Source organism: Sphaerodactylus townsendi, linkage group LG03 (assembly GCF_021028975.2).
Source record: "Sphaerodactylus townsendi isolate TG3544 linkage group LG03, MPM_Stown_v2.3, whole genome shotgun sequence".
Lineage (NCBI taxonomy): Eukaryota > Metazoa > Chordata > Lepidosauria > Squamata > Sphaerodactylidae > Sphaerodactylus > Sphaerodactylus townsendi.
Genome location: NC_059427.1, coordinates 119210057 through 119233725, shown reverse-complemented (window position 1 = coordinate 119233725; position 23669 = coordinate 119210057). Strand labels below are relative to the sequence as shown.

At 43.7% G+C, this 23669-nt stretch overlaps 1 protein-coding gene across 2 annotated transcripts in view; it reads right to left on the bottom strand.

Annotated features, from left to right (window-relative positions):
• UBE2O (ubiquitin conjugating enzyme E2 O) overlaps positions 1-23669 on the bottom strand; it is a 105217-nt gene that overhangs the window by 6661 nt on the left and 74887 nt on the right. For both annotated transcript variants that reach the window (XM_048487926.1, XM_048487927.1), the window contains 7 exons: positions 18450-18958; positions 14316-14470; positions 12650-12762; positions 11058-11186; positions 7618-7707; positions 1165-1834; positions 668-804 (listed from right to left, as the gene is read on the bottom strand). In XM_048487926.1, the coding sequence (XP_048343883.1) occupies positions 668-804; positions 1165-1834; positions 7618-7707; positions 11058-11186; positions 12650-12762; positions 14316-14470; positions 18450-18958 (1803 nt within the window). The remainder of the gene's footprint in view (positions 1-667; positions 805-1164; positions 1835-7617; positions 7708-11057; positions 11187-12649; positions 12763-14315; positions 14471-18449; positions 18959-23669) is intronic.

Sequence of the window (23669 nt, the reverse complement as noted above, 5' to 3'; positions counted from 1 at the left end):
AGTGTGGAAGGGATGACTTTGCCTCAGACACACTAGTTCAACCACGGCTGGTGAAGTGAGTCTGTTCCGAGTATCTGGCCTACTGGTCAAAGAACAGAGTTGTGAGGGGGGCAGGAAGAAAAAGTCGCTGAAGACTTCTCACATCCAGTTGAGTAGTCATCCTTGATACAGAGAAAAAACCCTTTCTCAAGTTCTGTTCAGAGTAGCTTGCAGGCTAATCCAGCAAAAACTTTTTAAAATGTGTTGGTGATTACAATTTGAATGTTACACTGACACCATAAATTGCCAGATGGGTTGTTTTATCAGTTAAGTACGATGGTACTGAAGGAACTTCCTGTGAAATAATTATGTTTCTTTCTCTTCTTTTCATGACTTTATGTTAAATTCTGACTGAATGTACAATTTCCACATTAACATAAAGGGACATTATCACGGGTGACAGTCAATGACACTAGCTGCATTTACTATGAGAGGAAAGGAAAACCAGAGAAAAATATGGGACCAGTACCATCGACTGCAACACCATGAGTGAAATAAGAACCCTTCTGTATGTATGCAGATTGAGTGAACAGCTTTTTAATCATGAACATGAACTCTTCCTTTAAGGAAGATGGACTCAGGGTTTTGTTTCCTTTGGTCAGAGATGCACAGTAATATGTGGACTTACCATTCTGTCCTCAAACGTTTTGACCATGATACCATCTGGCAGTGAGGTTGCTAATAGAGCCATTTCTTTCCTTACTGTACTGAAAAACTTCTTGGCTTCTGGAGGCTGGAATTCCATTTTCTTAAAGGCATGACTATCTAACAGGGCAAGGAGAAATCAAGGCAGGTTTAAAAAATTCCACCAGAAGCAAATTCTGCTTTTTCTTATACTACAGGTCTGAAGTTACTTAAAAAGGCAAGAAAGAGGCCATGGTGTTCAAAAACTGACACTATGGGCATTCCCAGTTTTTTAAAAGAGCAGATCTCCCATGAATGATGAACATTTTAACATCCTGGACTGTCAAGTGATAAGACAATATTCAGTCACATAAAACTCAGCTGGCCTAACCTGATAAGTCAAACTGATGCAAATGCACCAGAACCTCATAAAGACCATTCCCCTTTAAAAAAACAACACCCACACACACACACACAGAAAAACCAGCTGCTTACACTCACCTGGGGCACCCTCCAGCACAGAGAATACTTCCCCCTTGGCACTGGTGAAAGTGACTCCAGGCTTCCCGCCACTCTGCTGGCAAAGCACTGGAGTCTCACTTGGCCATTCCGACGCCACTGGCGTCTGTGTCTGCACTTCTCTCTCTTCCTTCTTCTCTGCCTCCACCATTGCCTCCATCTTCTCCTCCTCTACAATAGCTACGTTGTCAAGAGTCTTCTTCAGATTCTCCTGCAGCTTTTTGATGTCATCCAGGAACTTCTTCTCACGGGTAGGCTTTTCAGGTTCTACTGTTGGAGAGGTTGGGTAGCCAGTCAGCAACTGCTCCACTGTCATGTTCTTCAGGCTCTCCAAGATCTTAATGGCCTCTTTCAGCTCTCGGAAACTTTTCGGCGTTCCTTCTTTGCCAGACTTATCTGCCGCTAGGTCAGCAACTGCCATCGCCACGGCACCTTGCACTTGCTCTTCCACCTTCTTCACCTCTTCCACAGGTGGAGGCTCCTCAGGCTCCGCCTCCTCCGCTTTTGAATGGTCCTCCTCCATAAGGCCATTGTCTGTCTCCCAGCTGTCGCTCTCATCCTCCCATTCATCCGAGGAGGCGCCACTCGTGCTGCCGTCTATGGAATCAAGGTCGGTCTCTTCGTCCATCTCGGATTCTATGTTGTATAAGTGCTAGATGCCAGAAAGAGAGAGAACCGCCGTAATTAGGAAAAGGCTGAATCACACCAGTGTGAGCCAACTTAGAAGTGCTTAAAAAGGGATCAGCTACGGCTGCATTAACGTGTGCTTGAAGTGCGCCTCAGAGGTGAAGCTCGCAATGGGAGCTTCAGATGGATCCTACTTGCCCCAACTCCTGGTCTTATGCAATACTTGAGTAAAGGATTCTGACTCAGCACTTTGCCCTCAAGAAGTAGGACATCTGGGGATAACTAGGGCAGCTTATAAAAAGGATAAAGTGAGATGAGAGATGAGGATTTTGCAGCAGATCAGAGAGCTACACACATTGCTTCTGATAGTCCAATGTCCCTTGCACCTTATGAGCCTTAACCATTCTTGTACTTTGTTGCATTTACCACATTTCTCCCTTGTGGTTTGTTAACTCTTTTGTTGCCTTATATAAATGCTGCCAGAACTGAATCCCTCACATTCATGAGGATTCCTGAACTTGTCAGAAAGACATTATCTCCATCCTGCACAGTCTCCGTGAGCTAAACAGTGACCAACTGTTATCCTTTACCTGCTTAAAATGACCAAAGATGCTTCTCTTAACCTGCAGTGATGGTTCGTTTCCAAAGCGTGTCATCTTTTACATATCCTTTAGAACACAAGGTGTTTGCTGCGTGGAGGTGAATGTCTGCTGCACCAAGATTTCTTGTATGGATGTATTTCCTCAAGCCCCGCTTTCACTTTCCACTCTCTCCATGGCAAGTGAAACTACTTGTAGCATGAGTTTAATCTGCTTCACCACCAGAGCGGGGCAAATTTACCAATGGGCACTGCTTTGCTCCAGACCTCTTCCCTCTGCCCACAGCCAGCCCACCTAATTTCATGCCCCACTCCCTTGTGCTGCTTTGCAAGATTCCCTGTCACCCTCCTCTCTGTTGTCGACTCCTTCCCGCTTCTTGTCCTGCCGTATCATTTCTATTGCCCGTGGCCTCCCTACTCCTGCATATCTTTAGATTTTTTAGAAATAAACAAATAACCATATCAATAGGGTGCTGTGTGGTTTCCGGGCTGTATGGCCGTGTTCTAGCAGCATTCTCTCCTGACGTTTCGTCTGCATCTGTGGCTGGCATCTGTGGCCAGCCACAGATGCAGGTGAAACGTCAGGAGAGAATGCTGCTAGAACATGGCCATACAGCCTGGAAATCACACAGCGATTCCGGCTTTGAAAGCCTTTGACAAAACCATATCAATAGATCAATAAAATAGATAACACTAAAAATGTAAAAATAATAAGATGAATCAATCAGTCCAAAAATACAATTTGCCTGGGCATTTGATCAACAAATTGGGACATCTGCAGCCTACAGGACATCTGCAGTTTTATACACAAGCAGTCAGTGATTCCAGACCACACTCAGGAAAGCCAGTAGGCTTGACGCTTGGGTTTATTGCACTTTGGGAGATGAACAATCATGAACCTGGGGAGCTTAGCAAATGGTGGTTCATGCTGTCCTTTTGTGGTCTGCATGCTGTCAATACCCCCCCTCCCCTCCCCACCCCACACACACTCCCTGCCATAAAAGACATTCAGTGTTCGGGCAAAGTGTACAAATGTTGTATTCAAGACCTTTCTTTAATAGCTCACCTTTTATATCAATATACTGATAAGAGAATTTAAACAGAGAATCTGCAAAACATTTCCCCGCCCAGATGATGGGTAATGCCTGCCCCACTGCAACAGGGCGATGGGTAATAATAATAAAACATGCCCTGAAACAAAGGCTCTGCGACCAATTCTCTTTGAAGTCACAGGGACGTTGCACTGCATAATCGGCCAATATTCCTTTGCCACCCCACCCCTTCATTTTCTTACCAATTAAATCACAGAAGGATGCTTATGCACACTACTACCTTGCCATAAGGTGTAGATAATGAAGTATGCTGACCTATATAAAGTCATTCACATGTGTGAGTATGGGGGGAGGGGTGATAAGGGAATAGAAATCTTGGTGGCTGCCAAACAAGTTTCCCAAGGAAAAACAGGACTTGTGCCACTTAACCTAAAACCACCAGAATGAAATGTAGAGCCGAAGAATGAATGAATGAATGAATGAATGAATGAATGAATGAAGGAAGGAAGGAAGGAAGGAAGGAAGGAAGGAAGGAAGGAAGGAAGGAAGGAGGGAGGGAGGGAGGGAAGGAAGGAAGGAAGGAAGGAAGGAGGGAAGGAGGGAAGGAGGGAAGGAAGGAAGGAGGGAGGGAGGGAGGGAGGGAGGGAAGGAGGAAGGCAGGCAGGCAGGCAGGCAGGCAGGCAGGCAGGCAGGCAGGCAGGCAGTCTTTATTTGGTAGCCATAGGCCATTCAAATTAAGGCAATAACATCAAAAATTAAAACACATATATTCTAAAACTTATAAACATACTAAAAAACAGAACCTTAAAGGCTAAAAGGCCAAAAAAAATGCAAAACCTTGTTGATTATAACTTAGAATTTATGCAACAACCTTTCTGCAATCTAATTTTGGTTGAGAGAACCATAAAAGTAGCTACCTTGTGGGTGACTTCCTCAAAGACATCAGCCATTGCAAAACACACTTTATTCTCATCAGTTCCTGATAATTTTTCTAGAACATTTTTAAGATATAAATTCCGCATATAGGAGTACATGGGACAATACAAAATATAATGCGTTACATCTTCTATCTGATCTAAACCACAGTCACAAATGTGTTGTTCTTTTGGAGTCTTCTTATATCTTCCAAAAAGACAGTTTGACGGGAAGGACTGGAATCTTAGGCTTGTAAAAGCCTTTCTTAAATTTGGGTTCATTAAATTTGTATTATGTTTGGTTATTATGTTCCTTAATTTTTAAGAACCAAGGGGCAACATTCCTGGCAGCGGCACACTCTATATAGTATTGGGAGTTTTTATTTTATAGCCAGTCTCTAATTCTTCTTGGTTTCCATGCCAAGATGTTTTCGAGGGACGGTAACTCATAACTGCTTGTTATGGTAGTTAAGTGGTCCAACCAAGTTTTAACATGCTTTCTAAACCCTAAACAAAGTTTGGCCAGATTATATTGGTAGTCCCCCCAGCAATAGCCTCAGATGAATTCTTGTTATGATAGCTAGAACCAGGAATATAAAATGAGACACTATGCCCGTCTCCAGTTGCAACAAAGAGGCTGGAGTAGATTGGGGGAGGCCAAGAATTTTCCTTAAGAATTTGTTTAAAATTATTTCTAATTGCTCAATTACACCTGGTCTCCAACCCCAAATTTCTGCTCCAAGTCCCCTTAGCTGCTCCTCCCCTTATCCTACCAAGCATTTCATTTTCCCTGTGCATGGAGACATGCTAGGGCAGAGAATTTCAAATGGGATTCTGGAGAACTCTAGCTTTCATATAAGTTTAGCAAGGGCTCCCTTGACAAGAGAGTCGATAACTTAGTCTGGCACTCTAACCACTACATAAGCTTGGCTCTCAACATTGCCCAGTGAATTCAGGACTTGCCCAGGACAATGGAATTGTACAATGTATTTTTTTTATACATTTCAGCTGTATATCTTTGTATGGTGCTTTGAGTTTCCTCATGTCATTTAGACCTACTTCAAAATGGTGGCAATGACCCTGTGGCAAACACAATGATACTGTATCACGAATGAGAGCAAACAAGGGGTGACAATGGGGGTTGACCACTGTTTATGGTGGCACTAAGGCTGAGAAAAACTTCACCGGGTAGGTAAGAGTTAGGGTACCACCAGAACTGCTTTATAACCTGAGGAAGTTCTGAAGGGCCGTGTCTGCCAGAACCCAAGACCTGGATCTGTTAAGAATTTTTCATACAAATGGGAAGGAGAACTGAAAAGGAGCTGTCTCTTCAGTGTATGTGTGACTGTGAAAGAAGTGTGACCATGAGAAGGATAGCATTTCCTTGACACATTCACCTGTTTGAAACTCCCTACGGAGGAGGGAGATCAGACGCTCAAGATTTGTAAGTTCCAAGTAGGTTAGTAACCTTTCCTTGTTTCATCTCTTCTCTTAGTCTGCGCCTCCATCTTGTAATCTTATTTACTCTAGAGTTTTGTCAGTACAACAAAGCTGCATGGGCTAAGAGAATGCAGTTGCTGTGTTTCTTACTTGTGTGTCTGAAGATACACAAACAGCCCCCCCCCCCAAAAGACCAGTTTGCATGCTCCTTCTGACATTGAACTTGAGGGGTGGCAGGATTGAGGAGGTGAGGGCAGACTACTGAAGAGGAAAGCTCTGAACCCCACTTAAGGGGGAGGGGAGCTGGGGAGCAGCGAGGGTTCCCTGATGAGATGAGTGGGTTTCCTCACCAAAATGCCTTCTCCCTTAGTTTCTGAGCAAAGCTGGACCTCTCTTGCTCAAAGGCTTTTTGCCTGGACAGGAAGTGAGGGTGGCCCGCATGCACTGGGGCAGAAGAGTCACATTTCCCACATCTGATTTGGCTCTAAGAGGCCCAACAGGCCAGTGCTCTATTGCTCGAACTGAGATTATGCCCGAGAAACTCAAAAGCATGTGCAACATACAAGAGTTCCTCATCAAACAAGTTTAAAGGAAAATCGGTCCTTGAAGACAAAATTCAAGAACTGCAGTGCTATGATAACGGGCTTTCCCTTTGCATATGCATAGCTATCACTTTTCCAAAATAGTTTGCAAGTTTTCAGTACAGAGTTATTTAATACGCATGCCACAAGAACAATATAATTGCACAAAATTCCCACTAAGAAAACAAAAACACCAAACAAAGCACCACCAGTCTAGACTGGTTTCTATCCATTTATGCTGTATTGTGCCAAATATGGGAAATTCAAAATCCATACTGCCTGGCTCACAAATGTTTGCCACACAGATGAACAATTATACCGACTTTAACTCTGCTATTGTCTGCAGAACAATGAGTGACACAGACCAGCTAGCTGAGCTACTTAAATGTATGCTGCCCCAAAATTGCTCCATGAAGCCCTCAAATCACCTAACAAGATGGAAACAATGGCTTGGCTCCAGTGAGCCCTTTCTGAATGTCTGCTGAAATCCTCTTGCATTGCATCCCAGCATATTCTGGGAGGACTCCTCCACCCATCTTCAAGAACAACTTTTCCAAGGGCTCACAAGGCTATAGAGTTACAGGACAGTTAAAAAAAAAATCCCTGCAACACAATTTTCTGCAGTTTCTTGGATTTATTTAAAATTCATGAAAAGCCAAGTCACGCCTCATCCCCAAAGGGCTTCCAAAAAAACTCAACATGTTTTTACTGAATTTGTGAAAAGTGTGGGGTGGGAGAAAGGACAGCAAAGTCAGAAATGCAGGTCAAGCAATGATAAATTAAGGACAACTAGTGGCATTGTAAATCAGGGATGATGGCAGCATCATCCCTATGCATAGAATTCTCTTTCAGAAGCATTCAAGAACCTGAAAGCGATGAGATGGTGGCATGTTTATTTTCCAAGTCAGAAATGATCAGCAGAACCACTTGGGGCTGTGAGTTTCAGCATCAGCAGAAACTATTTTCTCAGGAACAGCGTAAAGAAATAAAGTTTGACAAATTTAAATCAAATCTACTTCTTCAGCATCAAGCAAGAACCCGTTATTTGAGCAGCAGAGGTGAATACAACTAGTCAAGGATTCCCAGCCGACATGCCTAATAAAGGTCTTATTGTATTTGTATTCCCAGACAAAGACTGATACAAGTTACTAACTACAAGGCACAAGGACCTATACTGGACAGTCATCTCTATTAGACAGTCATCTCTATTAGCAGCAGCTTACCTGTGGCAGAACAATTGTCCTGGAGTTATCAGCCCACACAACTTCTACTTTGCTGCTGAAATCCACACGGGCCACCTGTCCCACTGATGGCTATGGAAGCAAAAGTAATAAGCATTAGGGTCATCCTTAGGTTCTAGAATACAAGCACTATCCATTTCTTCTGAGTAAACAAGTATCGCACACTAAGGACAATTGCCATGGAAGAACTTAAGCCAAAACAGGGTTGCACTTACCTGTAACTGCTGTTCATCAAGGGGTCTTCTGTGCAGCCCCACATTGGGACTGCACATACACAGAGACAGCAACAGAAAGATCTCCAGCTTTTCTCTTCAGATAGAACTCTTGCCATTAAGAGTCCTCATGCACTTCCCTTCCAATTGTCACATGCCTAATAGCAGAGCCTTCCCTTCAGTTCTGCCTGAACAGTTCAGTTCTCTTCACAGTGAGAACTTAAGCGGGGCAGGAGGGGAAGTATGTGTGCCTGCACAGAAGAACACTTGATGAACAGCAGTTACAGTTAAGTGCAACTATGTTTTCATCATCAGGTTGACTTCTGCGAAGCCCCACACTGGGATTTTCCCAAGCTACCCACCAAGGAAGGCGGGCAGAGTTCTCATACAAAATACAAGATAACTTGCTGCTGCTACCCCTCTGGGCCCAGCTTGGTGTTTGGAGTGGGGTGGGGGGGGGAGGGTTGGAGCAGAAGGAAGTGGTGGCAGCTGAATTCACAATCCTTTTGGTGAGATAGAATATAGTGGAATGTGCATGTATCCCTATAGGGCACTGTACTCCCACTAATTTATAACACTCTCTAATACAAGTAATAGTCCATCTAGACAGAGTCTGAGATGTAGCCTTTTTCCTTTAGCCCTTCCTGAATGTCGCACAAATAAAGAGCTATCTACCTTGAATTCTCTAGTGAGTTGCAAATAAAAGTGACCTCCTAATGTCTATGTAACTTCCTCTTAGCCTCCGATGTAGGGTTTGGCAAAAAATAAAATAAAATACTGGTAGCACCACATCCTGGCCCAAATGAAGCTTAGCAGCTACCTTCAGTAGAAATGTTGAACTTAGCCACAGCACTATCCTCTCTGCAAATCTCATCAAAAAGGATTGGTCCATGCACAAAGCAGCCAATTCATTGACCCTTCTAGTGGAAGTGATTGCCACTAGAAAACACACTTTCATGGACAGATAACGTAGAGGCAGTTGCCATAGGCTCAAAAGGTTTATTCATTAACAGAATCAGTACCAATGACAATGACCATTGAGGAACAATAACAATTCGAGGTGGGTGCATGGTCACAAATCCCTCCAAAAACCTCTTTGTCATCTCATGAGAGACTAGCAACTTGCCCTCTACTCCCTAATGAAATGCAGACAATGTTGCCAAGTGGACTCTCACCAAAGACAGCGAGAGACCCAACTCCTTAAAATGTGAGAAAAACCAAACATCTGTGGCAACTGCACAGTCCTATAATCAATATTATTATCCAGTAACCAACTTTGAAACCTAACCCATTTTTGTACATAAGACTTCCAGGTGGAGACTTTCCTGGAACTGACCAGCACCCTTGCCATTCTCGTAGAGAACCCCCCCCCCCCCCGCCCAAGGCTGTATCCTTCATCCCCCATCTGGTGGAATGAGCTCCCACCTGAGATCAGGGCCCTGCGGGACATTGGTGAGTCATGCAGGGGCTGTAAGACCGAGCTCTTCAGCCAGGCTTTTATATCTTGCCAGCCAGTTTGATTGGTACATCGTGACCTCCCATGGGTGCCTATTCTGGGTTTTTGTCGCCATCTGTCACCATTTGTCGCCCCCCCTTCCACAGTCTCCCTGCTGGCTCCGAGGGGGGGGGGGTGTCAGGGAGGTGGTCATGCCCCCGGGCCCAATTTAGCTCCACTACAGAACTGGCCAGAGCCTCTTGGCTCTGCCCCCAGCCTAGTGAAACACTCTGTTGAATGAGACTAAGACAGGAAGTAGGGGTGGGGGGGAGGAAAACATCTAAAAATTGAATAGATAACAACAACAACAACAACAACTGCTGCTGCTGCTCAGGGGGAAAATGGGGAAAATGGACTATACACTACAAAAATCCATTCATCACCACTGAATGTCGGAACCATCCCGTGTAAACTCATTTTTTAAAACCACTTAATGTTATGGAAGTCTGAATTAGCATAACTTTGAAAGACCTGCCACCTACTGGTGTTTAGAAAAGAAGGTCTTGTATTAACTTAAAGATCAATATTTATTGTGGCATAAGCTTTCACAGGCTAGAGTCCATTTCGTCAGATGTGTGAAATGTGTCCTCACAGGCTGATATGCCTACAGATAAGCACAGCAGAAAAATATTGCAAGTGGTAAGATGTAGGCAACATGTAGTTTGATGCAAAGTTCAAATGTACGCAAGATAAACATTGAGCATTCATTGCAGCAGAAATAGGTGACAACTGACTTGCTAGACTGATTAGTCACCCATCATTTGTGTGCAGCAAATTTTTGCATCGACATGAAAGTCTGCACCTGCTGCCTTCTGACATTTCTGCGCCGCCTTTTTACCCATATACGTTCAGAACACTGAAATATTCCAACATTCAAAATATTTACAATAAAGTTGATGTGCAATAATTCAATAAAAACATACAAACAGATTTAAAATGAAAAAGCTGGGGTGGAAGCCAGCAAAGGTTATTGGAAGTATGCCAAATGGAACAAAAAAGTCTTCACCCTTTGGGAAAGAAAACATTTGGGGAGGAGGGGGAAGAAAGGATTATAAGTTCCAAAGTTTTGATGCCGTGACCAAGAAAGCCCCATCTCAGGTTGTTATCCGGCCAGCCTCAGCTGCCTGGGGCACCCAAGGCAGGACTCCGAAGAGTAGATAGGAAGGTTCATCTGGGAGAAAGTGGTATGTTAAAACTATGTTGGCCACAAGTCATATGGGGCTTTAAAAGGAGCAGCAGTGGCGTAGTGGTTAAGAGCAGGTGCATTCTAATCTGGAGGAACTGGGTTTGATTCCACGCTCTGCTGCCTGAGCTGTGGAGGCTTATCTGGGGAATTCAGATTAGCTTGTGCACTCCCACACACGCCAGCTGGGTGACCTTGGGCTAGTTACAGCTCTTTGAAGCTCTCTCAGCCCCACCCACCTCACAGGGTGTTAGTTGTGAGGGGGGAAGGGCAAGGAGATTGTAAACCCCTTTGAGTCTCCTACAGGAGAGAAAGGGGGGATATAAATCCAAACTCTTCTTCTTCTAAAAGTCTACTATGGTACTAGGAACTAACCAAGACATTCTATGCTTTTCATGGTGACACAAGAGACCAAAAATCCACAGATCTGGAAAATGATAAAGGTAGAAGGGTCAAAACAAGGAATCTTGTCCCTTCTTGCTCGCCAGCCATAATGTTGCAGTAGCAGGTCTAGAGCACGTACATCACTCACCTCATTTTCATTGACTGATGCGCTATCCTCAGCATTGCCAATGCGGATTACAAAATCAGTCGTGCGGAAGCGGAAGTCTGGGTGATCAGCAATGTCATACACACTGACATCTTCCTCCTCCCCAATAAGCTGGCAGAAATGATGACAGATTAATGCCTTTCCACGCATGCTTTTTCAATTCTTTCATGCTTTTACCTTAGAGGAAGTCAACGCCTTATGACTCAAGAACTTTGCGTGCATTTTTAAAAGACATGTCCTGTAATATCCTGCAGGTGTTGCTGTTGTAATGCAACATTTGAGATAAGATTTCACATGCTTATGACATTATTAACCTTCCAATAAGACCTCACTGCACATTCAGCATGGGTACATACTCACACAATTGTATGTCTCTGGAATGCATGTGCATGTCTATGTGGGGGACTAAATGTTCACAAGCCAAAGCTGACACTTTTTACATATGGAGGGGAACCCTTGGAGCATTCTGGGAGGTGAAATTACATGAAGGGACTCTACCACATGAAATCCTAGATATTTTTTATCCACTCTAAGGTTCACTGCGTTCCTGCGATTGTTCTATTTCCCCATATTTCATGTGAAGGTGAAAATTATTTGAAAGCAAGAGTTTTATGGATCCCAAGTCAGCTTAGCTTGCAAAAATCCTTCCAGAGCAGCATGCTATATAGTTCAAACTGGGATGAGAAAATGACATAGCGGTAAATATTTAATATAGGATTTAACAAGGTACAATCATGAGGCGATAAAAAACAGGTAACATTCCGCTGATGACAAAACAGAAAGCTTTTGTTCAGCTCTTACAATTAAACGGGCAGGTTACATTTCTAGGAAAGGGATTAAAACAGCACCACAGCTTGGCCATGCTGCCACAAGCTTCAAACTGACCATGCTGAATAAAATAGCACTTAAAATGGCAGAATAAAAGCACACAAGGATAGAACACAGAAGAGAAGACGGAAGAAAATAATGTTTACTGGGGTTGACATCACCCAGTTACTATACTCTTTTCCACAGAAAGAAATGCGGTTGTGTGGACTTCAGCAGAAGTTGCAGCAGGATGTCTCCACACTTTAAAGGAGTGTAGATTCTCCTATAGTAGTCATACTGTTATTTAAGTGCTGCTTTCATCCAAAGCATTATTTCCTGCACTAGTAAACATAGAACTTTGAACAAAATATTATTTACATTGCCCCGGGCGGCTGTTAGCAAGACTTGCTTTTCTCTATAGTTGTGTCCAGGGCAATATAAATGCTGTTTTTTTTTTCAAATGTTCATGTTTACTAGTGAAGGAAATAATGATTTGGACAAAACTGGCGCTTAAATAATATTATGAACGCTATCAGAGATTCAGAAGAAGGGGAATGCCAAGTGCTAGGACCCTGGGGGGAGCATTCTGCTGTGAAGGTGGTCCAGGAAGATGTGGCGGTTTAATCGAACATCTCTTGAGTTCTTTTGGTGGAAAAGGGTATAGCAATTTAATCAGAGGGACCTGAAGAATCCCTTGAAACATCCATAATGCTGCAAACACATATCGGGGAAGAGGGGTTCTTAAGTGGTGGGGATTTATTTCTTACCTCCACATCATCCCCACTGGGTTTCAACTTGAACCATTTTACCACGCAGGTGCGGCCAACATGGTCTCCTGACTGCACTACTCCATACATACCAGGATCCAGAGAACTCTGTGCTATATAGGATTGAAGGAAGGATAATTCCGTGAGAGGAAGCCTGCACACAGTAGCATCAATCCCGAGGACATTTTTTTTTTTTGCTGTTATCCAGTATCTGATACTTTCTTCATCATGGTGTCCTTACAACTAGTTCTTTGCCAGGTTTCTTTGCTTTACCAAATGAGGAACTGCTGACCATGAAGGGGGAACATTGGGAAAAAGAGTCTCTGAAGGAGGAGGGTAACCTGCCCCCAAGGCCCACCTTGGCAAAACCCTCCCGGTAAGATGGGACTTTCCAACGTCTCCTCAGAGGGACCCTGAGCCAGTACTGGCATCATCCCCTGACTCAGCAGGGCTCTCAGGCCTGGAGGCCTCAGCACGGACCCAGCCACAAGCCGACCCACCATGATGTCCTGAAGCAGCCCAGGAGCAGAGGAATAGAAGGGATAGGGTTGAAGCATGGACCAGGCTAAAGGAATGCTAAGATAGACAGATAAATCACCACAGAAACAGGGCCCCAGTACTCCTCATGAATAGGGGAGCCAACTTAGCTTATGAGACACCTAAATGGGACCCTGTAACACCTGTGCAGAAACTCCCTATATAAGGCTGCAGAAAGACTGCAACCAGGGCTGGATCAACTTTTCCGCAACCCTGGGGATGATCTCACAAGATTGCTTAAGTTCTTGGAACCTTACTACTTGACCTTGGAGACTACCCGACTGCTACCTGAAACACTATTGAGAGTTTTGGGACTTCAAAATCCCCACATTTGTTCCAAGAAGTTTCTCTATTGGTTCAAGGACAGAAAACTGGAGAAAGGTTAATTGCTCTCATACCCCACTGTGAACTAGCACCTAGCTGCATGCAGGTGAGCTCAGTCCAAGACTGAGCTAATAGTACCTACATGCAACTATTACAAGGCATTTTTTGCAACTGCAATCTGCTAGGCTTACAACAGGGTCCATATTACAGTCATCCCTTCTGGATATTGTACGTGAAGTTGCAATGCTTTATTATAAAGCCATCAGGACAGCAGATGAAGCTAATATTTATAGCATTTTTCTCCAAGTGGCAGCCTTCCTTGACTCACTTTTGCAAAAACAAGCAACCCACAGTGGGCAAAGGGCTAGGATACCAACAGAATCAAACAGGATGAATATTCAAAACTTTGCTTCCTTACACAAGAATGTTTGACAGACAAATGTATGTGCACGTGCATGCACACATACACAATGAAATATTGTCTGCCAAATACCACAGGGATTCTTCAAGAGAGAAGGCCAAAAAGTGGCTAAAATCTAATATTTAAAGTATACTGTTATTTATGTATATGTGAGGGGAGAACTATTTAAATGAAAAATAGCATTTTGTTACCACCATGTTAAAAGGGAGTATGTAGTAACAGGCCTCCCAGTGGTTGATTAGCCTTTTAAAAGATAGGAGAAAAGAGATCCTCAGAACACAACTTGTACATCAGAGGTAACTAATGGGCAATATTTTGAAGACAGTATTCAGTGAAAACGTAGATCTAGCCCCCACTCACCCACCAGCAAATTTCATCAAATACCTCGTTTATCCACCACAAAATCTCCAGGGCAAAACTCATTGTTGTCTAAGTGATGGACGGGAAACAGCTCATTGGAACGAATGTTTTTCTCCACGGTGCCATCCTGCCACATCACATCAGCTGAAGTCATTGTGGTCACCACTTCTACAGCAACCCTGTAACCCAAAAACACACAGCAAATTATTGAAGAAGCCTCCCATAGCAAGCAGAACAGAACAAGCCTGTGCGACAATAAACCTTTCCCTTAATTTTGGGACCAGGGACGTACTGTTGGGGGACATATGGGGTCAAATATTCCCGGGCTCTGGCCATTTAGTCATGGGGGGTGGTGGAAAAGTGCCCCTCACACCCCTCCTCCTCCCCGCCCCCCCGGTCCATACACTGACTTCAAGACCTGGTGCAAAAAAAGTTGTTTGGTTGTGGTGGGGGAGAGCGGCCGCCCATAGGGAGGGGGTGTGGAAAACTCAGATTTTGAACTGAGCTACCTTTTCCCTAGATATGTCTCTGGTTGGGACCAGAGAAAAATGAATATGACAGCAAGTCTCACTTCTAAAAAGAAAGCAGATTAGTGGAACAAATGAAGGTTAAGACCACAAGACTACTAATATTGATCATGCTATGACAAAGCTTGTTCTTACTGCTACAGGAGTTTGGGTATCATATTTCTGAAACAATCCTATTAATATATAGGAAAGGATTTATAGAGCCTTCAAACAAGGCCTAGCTAGACTCCTGGGCCTGAATCTTTTTAAATGATTTTTGAAGACCCAAAAAACTTACAGACATAAGAACATAAGAACAAGCCTGCTGGATCAGACCAGAGTCCATCTAGTCCAGCACTCTGCTACTCTCCATTTAGTAGTAGTAGAATGAGGAGATGCTACTGAGGCTTCCATTTACTTCATTCAAACATGAGCTTCAGCTGCTTTTAATGCTCACCTTCAATAAAGCAGCACATATTACATTCCCCCTGCCCCAAACACTTTATTGGTTCTGATTGCATATCTAAATGAGAACACTCCTTCCTCCTTGGCAGATGCAGGCAGCAGCAGCCAAATAATGAATGGGGAGAGCTCCCCTCCTTCTAGATGACTCACACACTATTCTGGAGTGTCCAAAGCATCCTTGGTAAAACAGATTGCAGGACATCCTGGAGCTGCATTGCCTAGAGCACCCTGGGTGCTAGCACAGTATGTGAACCACTAGGTGTGAAAGGGAGAGGAAGCTCCCTGCTTTTTCCTAACTCCCATATATTAGCTGTTCTCAGCCTGTCTCTGTATTGGCAGCAGATAAGTTGGGCTGGAATTTGGGAGCAGGGCTTGAGGAATCCTGTGGCACTTCCAATAAGAACATAAGAACAAGCCTGCTGGATCAGACTACAGTCCATCTAGTCCAGCACTCTGCTACTCGCAGTGGCCCACCGGATGCCTTTGGGAGCTCACATGCAGGATGTGAAAGCAATGGCCTTCTGCTGCTGTTGCTGCTCCCGAGCACCTGGTCTGCTAAGGCATTTGCAATCTCAGATCAAGGAGGATCAAGATTGGTAGCCAGAGATCAACTTCTCCTCCATAAATCTATCCAAGCCCCTTTTAAGGTTAGCAGCCATCACCACCTCCTGTGGCAGCATATTCCAAATACCAATCACGAATTGCTTGAAGAAATGTTTCCTTTTATTAGTCCTAATTCTTCCCCCCAGTATTTTCAATGTATGTCCCCTGGTTCTAGTATTGTGAGAAAGAGAGAAAAAATTCTCTGCCAACATTTTCTACCCCATGCATAATTTTATAGACTTCAATCATATCCCCTCTCAGATGTCTCCTCTCCAAACTAAAAAGTCCCAAACGCTGCAGCCTCTCCTCATAAGGAAGGTGCTCCAATCCTTCAATCGTTCTCGCTGCCCTTCTCTGCACTTTTTCTATCTCTTCGATATCCTTTTTGAGATGTGGTGACCAGAACTGAACACAGTACTACAAGTGCGATCACACCACTGCTGTATATAAGGGCATGACAATCTTTGCAGTTTTATTATCAATTCCTTTCCTAATGATCCCCAGCAAAGAGTTTGCCTTTTTCGCCTTTTTCACAGCTGCCATGCATTGAGTTGACATTCCCACGGAACTATCAACTAAGACACCCAAATCCCTTTCCTGGTCTGTGACTGATAGCACTGACCCCTGCAGTGTGCATGTGAAGTTTGGATTTTTTGCCCCATGTGCAAAAAAATTATTTATGGGTGGTATGCATACATTTCTTCACCATTGATCACCCTCTCCGCATTTTCAACAGTAGCAAGGGTACATTTACATCTCCTGAACGGAAAAACCTAAAATATCCACAACACAAATACAGTTGAAAGAACCAACCACATCCAGAAGAACAATGACCCAATTTTATAGAGCTCTACTGAAACCAACACAGTTTGCAATGTGATGCATAATGGCCTCTTGAACATCTGAATGTATTATCATTAACCTCTTGAGCAATCATGATTATCTACTAGTAACAGCCTGACTCCCAACCAGCTGGTGACCCAGAACTCTGATTTGCAGCATGTATGCCAGAGTGGCTACAACCCTATAAGCAGAACCAGAGGGTTTGGTTGTGTTTTTAGTTCACAGCTGCCTGAACTGACATGAGTTGTTGAGGCACTACTGTGGCAATTGATGTCACCTCCTTTATTTTGCAAAGAACTTTGTTTGGGTGTTCAGCTTGACTTACTGGTACTTGATCATGCAAAAGGGATACTGAGTCAGAACATCTTTCGCAGGAGATCCTCTTCCCTATTTCACCCTATCCTTGGCTTGAGGCAGTCCCAGGAAAAGATACAATATGAACTCTAATTAGTCATTTTTATTTGCAGTAGAAACTGGAGTGGTCTTAAGGGAAAGTAACTTGGAAGCTATTTTTCTAAGGAATTTCTGAGGTCCACATATGACTGTTTATGATTATTTGGTGGGGGGAAAAGAGCAATTTGCCAGTGCTTAGAAACTATGACATTTTCAGCTTATCCCGAGCATTAAAATATGCTCTGAGGGAAGAGATATGATGTCACCTGTAAAGCTCTGTCTTGCTTTGTAATAAGCAGTTGCCATTTTTTTAGTGGAAAAAAGTTTGCCTCATCTTTTATCTTTACAACTGTGGCCATTTCTTTCCTGTGGCCATCCTTTCCCAATAAAACCAATCTGAAAACAACCAAGAAACCAAAGGATGACGGTACCTCAAAAAAGGCTTTCACCCCAAACTGAAGATGTCATACAATAAAAATCTAAGCAGTGACTCGGGTCTAGAATAAGCCATAAATGGCCTGGATGACTATTGGGGAGGCTAGTGAGGATACTGGGCAAAAGGATACAGGAGACAGGAAGGGGGTCTAGGACTCAAGTCAACAGTTCTTACAGTTCCTATATAACCACTGTTGTCCTCAACCATAAGCTGGGCCAAACATCTCTCTGTCTTACAGGCCAGATGTTTCAAGGCCCAGGGATCTTTGGAAAGATAGTCTTTTCTGCTTCTCTCAACTGCATTAAAGTAAGGCTGATTCCGCATGGGCCAAAAATAGCAGAGTGAAAACGGTGTGAAAATGGTGTAAAAGGGTGTAAACTGTTTTCACACAGCTGTTTTTGGCCCATGTGGAATCAGCCTAAGATTCTGATGCCCTTTGGGTTTTCTAAGGTCTAAGACAGGAAAACCTGTTTTGTACACTAATTTAAACTCTTTCAAAATCAGTTTCTGCAGTCTAGTAATTACTGTGAAGGATATATTATAATAATATATAATATATCCTGTGAAGGATATATTAGAAGTTTAGATCTGGGATTTTTGGACCCAGATAATACGAGACACTGAGACCAATTTGGTTAGTTTGTTCAGTCCATGGAGATCTGCAAAATCTGTTCTCCTACGGCACTGATGCACCACCGTTGCCGAAACATGATCCGTAGTCCAGGAAGTATCCCATTTTGCACTTTGGTCTCCCTGAGGCAGATGCTTCACACCGGCCACCAAGACAAAACTATCGAAACAGAATGCCGATTTTTTAAAATCTGCACAAGAACTTCTAAAATAAAAGCTGACATTAAGTCCACATTCAGAGGTAGAGGTAGCAAGATTAAGTGATGTGGACTTTGACTGTACCTGTCACCTGGTTTAAACTCCCGGGAAACTTTGGTTTTCTTTTTTTTATGTTTCCGCTTGAGGTTTTTGATGGAGAGCGGGATGCTCTTCTTGCGACCCGTGCCGCTGCCGCTTTGAGAAGAGGCAGTGGAGCTGGCAGAAGATGTCACGGAGCTGGTATCATCGGTGTCGTCTGCGGCTTCATCGTCAGCATCCTGCTCTAGCGATTGCAGCTTGTAGTCAGAGGAGAGGTCATCTCTCTTCAGCACGAACGGTGGTTGCAGCTGCAGTCCAGCAGCTTCGCAGGTGATGCCCTTCCCTATTTCGTCAAGGCGTTTTTCCTTTACCTCTTGTAGTCTTACAGCACCGTTGGCAGAATCTTCGAGTTCACATTTCGAGCTGTCTTTAAGATCTTCAGATTGTTGATCGCCACCAGCAGCCGATTCTCCGTCAGGGAGGTCAGTGGTACCTTGAGAATCCGGGGAGCACGACATAATCTTCACTATCTGCTTCTTCAATAATCTTCTTACCTACAAGGAAGACAAACCCGTCAGTCCACAATGGCAGTCCAAACTATCTGCACACATCAAAGAAAGTTTAATAGTTGCAACCACTCACGCTGTTGTGCAAAACGTTTAGTTAATGGCTGGTTTTGTACCCAGATGGCTATTGGTTCACTAAGGACTGCTTGAACACAAGGACATTCCCCACTTGGGTTTTTGATGGCAGACAGAGTGTGCCCGATGCGCACTCTGTGTTTTCCGCCCCCCCCCCCCGCCCACCACACACACTTACCTTTGATAAACAATGCAGGCTGGAGAAGCAGCCAGTTCCCTCCAGGCTGAAAACAGACTGGTGGGAACTATACTTCCCATGAAACCTTGCAAGCCCCAAGGTCTCATGGGAAATGTAGCTCCCACCACGCTGTTTTTAACCTGAAGGGAACAGGCTGCTTCTCCAGCCTGCACTGTTTATCAAAGGTAAGTGTGTGGGGGGGGGTCACCGCTGGGGGGGGAGCGGGCCCCACGGGCTATTTTCTGCCCCCCCCTCCCATGGTCCCCTGGTAGCTTCGCCTCTGATGGTAGATTAAATTTTTTTATTGGGAAGGCACGATGAACATCTTACTCACATGCTTCAAGATTATTTTGAAACACCTGTCAGGCAAACTGACTCTCACTTTCAATGGCTACTATCCCCTAGAGTTTTAGGTAAGACTGACTTGGCCATTATTTGTAGTACAAACTGCAGCTTCTTTGAAACACTAAATCTTTTTACTAAATGTGATACGTGCCCTAACTGGCTTGATGCAGCTCCTGCTGTGTACTTGTCACTTCATATTCTGCTCATGCCACTGTTTGTATGTATTGGTACCATTTCTGCATCCCCTATCAAAGGCTTTCAGAAAAAGACTTTCTGCAGAATTATAATGAGGAGAGCTACCAGTCTATGAGCAGATGTCCTACAGTAGCGAAAAAAACTTCCTTTTCTATTTTTCCTTATGGTTGAAGCAATTCTAGTGTTATCTGATGTGGTGGCTTTAGAAGGGGTACAGAAAAGAGATCCACAACACCTATTTGTATGGGGACTACATATTGCAAAACTTGCTCCCCCATTCAAGGAACGAGGCATGGCTGAAGGATCAGGACTGCTTTTCCCTGGCCCCTATCCAGCTTGGAAGAGGGGTTGGGGAACAGCAAGAATCCACTGCAAATTGGGTTGGGCCTTCCCTGGTCACTTAATTCCATAATGAGCAACCACCAGGATTCTTTCCATATCTTCATAATTTCAAGGTTTTGTGCTTAAACTGAACTGCCTTCTTATTGTTCCAAAACCAAGTAGTTGCAAAACGTGATGGCCTCATTCCTGAAAGGGGGAGCTACTGGTAGTTGTTCACCTAAGAGTTAACTTTCCAAACACCTAGGGAATGATACATAAATAGCTATCCTAGAATATCCTAAATATTATTCCTAAATATCCATCTTAAAGCACTTGATACTCCATCCCAATCTAGAGATTACTTCAGCATCCATCTCACTGTAATACCCATGCATACCTGAAACACTGTATGCACAGAGGTGGGTGACCTAACATGGAACTTCATAATGAAGCCATCTGATATATCTACACCATTTTGTCCTATCATGTTGAAATTTGAATGTGTAACTAACAGGTTATGAATTAGAACAATATGATTGTGTCTTGTATTTAGGTGCTAGCTAATCTTTTTTGTATAACAGTGTATGAACTTGGAATCTTTTATTATTATTATTATTATTATTATTATTATTATTATTATTATTATTATTATTATTATTATTATTATTATTATTATTATTATTATTATGAAAAACAAGCAACAAAACAGCACTAGGAAATTATGGGTTCCACCCTTGAACTCTGAAACTTCCCCATCTGCTTTTTTTCTAATGGATTTTCAGTCCTGGAAATCACCAAAGAGGTATTAAAAATGTTATTGCAGTCCTGATTCAACATTGCCTAATAACCAGTTACTTCCATTGGGATAATGACTTCCATGAACAGATAAATGGGGTAGCCATGAGAAGCCCCCTAAGCCTTGTAATAGCTAATTTTTATATAGAACTCTTTCAAAAACAAGCCCTAGAAACAGCACCCCAGAAGCCCATGGTATGGTTCCTCTTTCACAATTTGGAGCCATGATGAGGAAGAACTGATGAAATTTCTGGACCACCATCACAGTATCCACCCAAACATTCAATTCACCATGGAAAAAGAAAAAGAGGGAAAGCTGCCATTTCTGGATGTCATGGTCACCTACAAAACAAACCAACAATTGGGCCACACAGTCTAAAGAAAACCAACCCATGCAGACATATATCTACATAAAAACTGCAATTAGCATCCACAAAGAAGGGGCATAATTGAAACTCTGGCAGACCGTGCAAAATATATCTGAGAACCACACCTTCTCCGTGATGAACTGAATCACCCAGACTGATTTCTGCAAGCAAATGGCTACTTCACAACAGAAATCAGTAGAGCTATAAAGCTGAGAGAAAATGCAAGACTCAGAAAAACCAGCCCCCCCCCCCTCCCTGGAAGGTATGTTGGGTAAAAGGTATTCCTACCATACATTAAGGGAATCACCGATCAAATGACTAATGGGAAAACGTAACCTTCAAACAGTCTTGAGACCCACCAGAAAAATACAACAAATGTATCAGCAGAGGACAAGAGAGATACCCTTACCTTCACAGGAGTCTATTGCTTACCATGCAGCTGTGGACAAGTAAACAAAATGCAGCATTCTGATAAGAATTAAAGAACATGAAAGACACTGCCAGCTAATCCAGCCTGAGAAATCAGCAGTAGCTGAATATGCTCTAAACCAGGGGTAGGGAACCTGCGGCTCCACAGATGTTCAGGAACTACAATTCCCATCAGCCCCTGCCAGCATGGCCAATTGGCCATGCTGACAGGGGCTGATGGGAATTGTAGCTCCTGAACATCTGGAGAGCCGCAGGTTCCCTACCCCTGCTCTAAACCAAACTGGACACAGGATCTTATCTGAAGACACAAAATCCTTGTCAACTCTGACAACTACTGTGTCAGACTACACAGGGAAACCACTGAAATACACAAACACCAGGACAGTTTCAACAAAAAGTAGGAGAGTCTAAAAATCAACTAAAAAAACACCAAAACCAAAAACCAGGGACATTCAAAGGCAACTGCAAATGAACTCCACCCAGACACATGCTAACGCAATTGCAAACGCAGCTGCAAATTCGATTGCGAACACAATTACAAATGAACTCCACCCAGACACATGCAAAGGTGCTTCACCCCCTTGTGAGGTGGACAAAACATATACCCTATCATACAATCACTCCACACTGTGCCAGAGAGAACCACATCTCCCCATGACAAGCCTTTGAAGATGTCAGTCATAGATGCAGGTGAAATGTTAGAAGCAAAAGCTATGGCCACACAGCCCAGAAAATCCACCACAGCCAGATATTTAAGAACCTTATTTTTGTAGGATACTTGAGGCCAAATTCTGCCCACAATTAACTGAATAGCAGCACTAGAAATAAGAGGATCTCAAGCCAGTCTAATGAACTGGATTGTGTCAGGTCTACTGATGGCATAGGCCCGTGGTGGCGAACCTTTGGCCAATTGGCCATGCTGGCAGGGGCTGATGGGAATTGTAGTCCATAACATCTGGCGTGCCAAAGGTTCGCCACCACGGGCATAGGCCCAAAGACTGTACACATAGTTAAGCACCTCTATCCTCCCCTAAGTCACGCAACAGGTGCTGGTAAATGATTAGATCTTAATCGAACAGTTGTTCCTCAGACACAGAAGGGGGAAGCAGTCATGTCATTTGGCTCTGCTTCAGATGCCTGGATGGAGTTCCCATGCCGCATGTTAGTCAATAACAAGCGGAGGGAGGGGGAGAAAAGAGAAGAAATAAACCCACTTAGTCCACCACAGAAAGAGGACCTTTGGCCCAGGCAGATGTTTCTGAACTGAGCCTTCAAACTGTACGCCATTTTGAGCTTTCCTACAAAAGTGAAGTTGATGCTGTTCATGCTGATACACACATCTGTAATACTGCTGCATCAAATGTTTGCTGGGAGATTCCATAGAATCCTATCCAGGGAGAAACAGCTTTCACATGACTGCACAGACACATCTACATACTCTTGGCTCTTTCATGAGATTGTAATCAGTTTATTGTTGCATCTAAGAGAGAAGAATTCACATCATTTTATAAAGACGCCTGCTCAGTTTCTAGTTCTGCCTGGCAAGGACACTACAGAGATTCAAATGTGTTCTAGCAGTCCAGTGCACAAGAAGGGCAGAGGAGGTGATGAAATAACCCCTCAATATCACTTCCAGGTATCCTGGAATATTGTGGACATGCTAACAGTGGCGTTCCTGCCTAGGGACAGGGGGTACCCTATGTCCCCGGGCGCCCCCCATTTGGTCACGTGGGGGGGCGCCAACATTTCAGGGTCGTTTGTGTGTTTTTAAATGTTTTAAGTGTTTTTCACATTCCGGCCTGCAGGGGGCGCATTTTTAAGGCTAGCTCCACCAAAATTTCAGGGTACCATCCAGAGACTGTCCTGATGATGCCACCCAAATTTGGTGATGTTTGGTTCAGGGGCAGGAAAGTTATGAACCCCCAAAGGGGGTGCCCCATCCCCATTGTTTTCAATGGGAGCTAACCTGAAATGGGGGCTACCCATTTGAGGG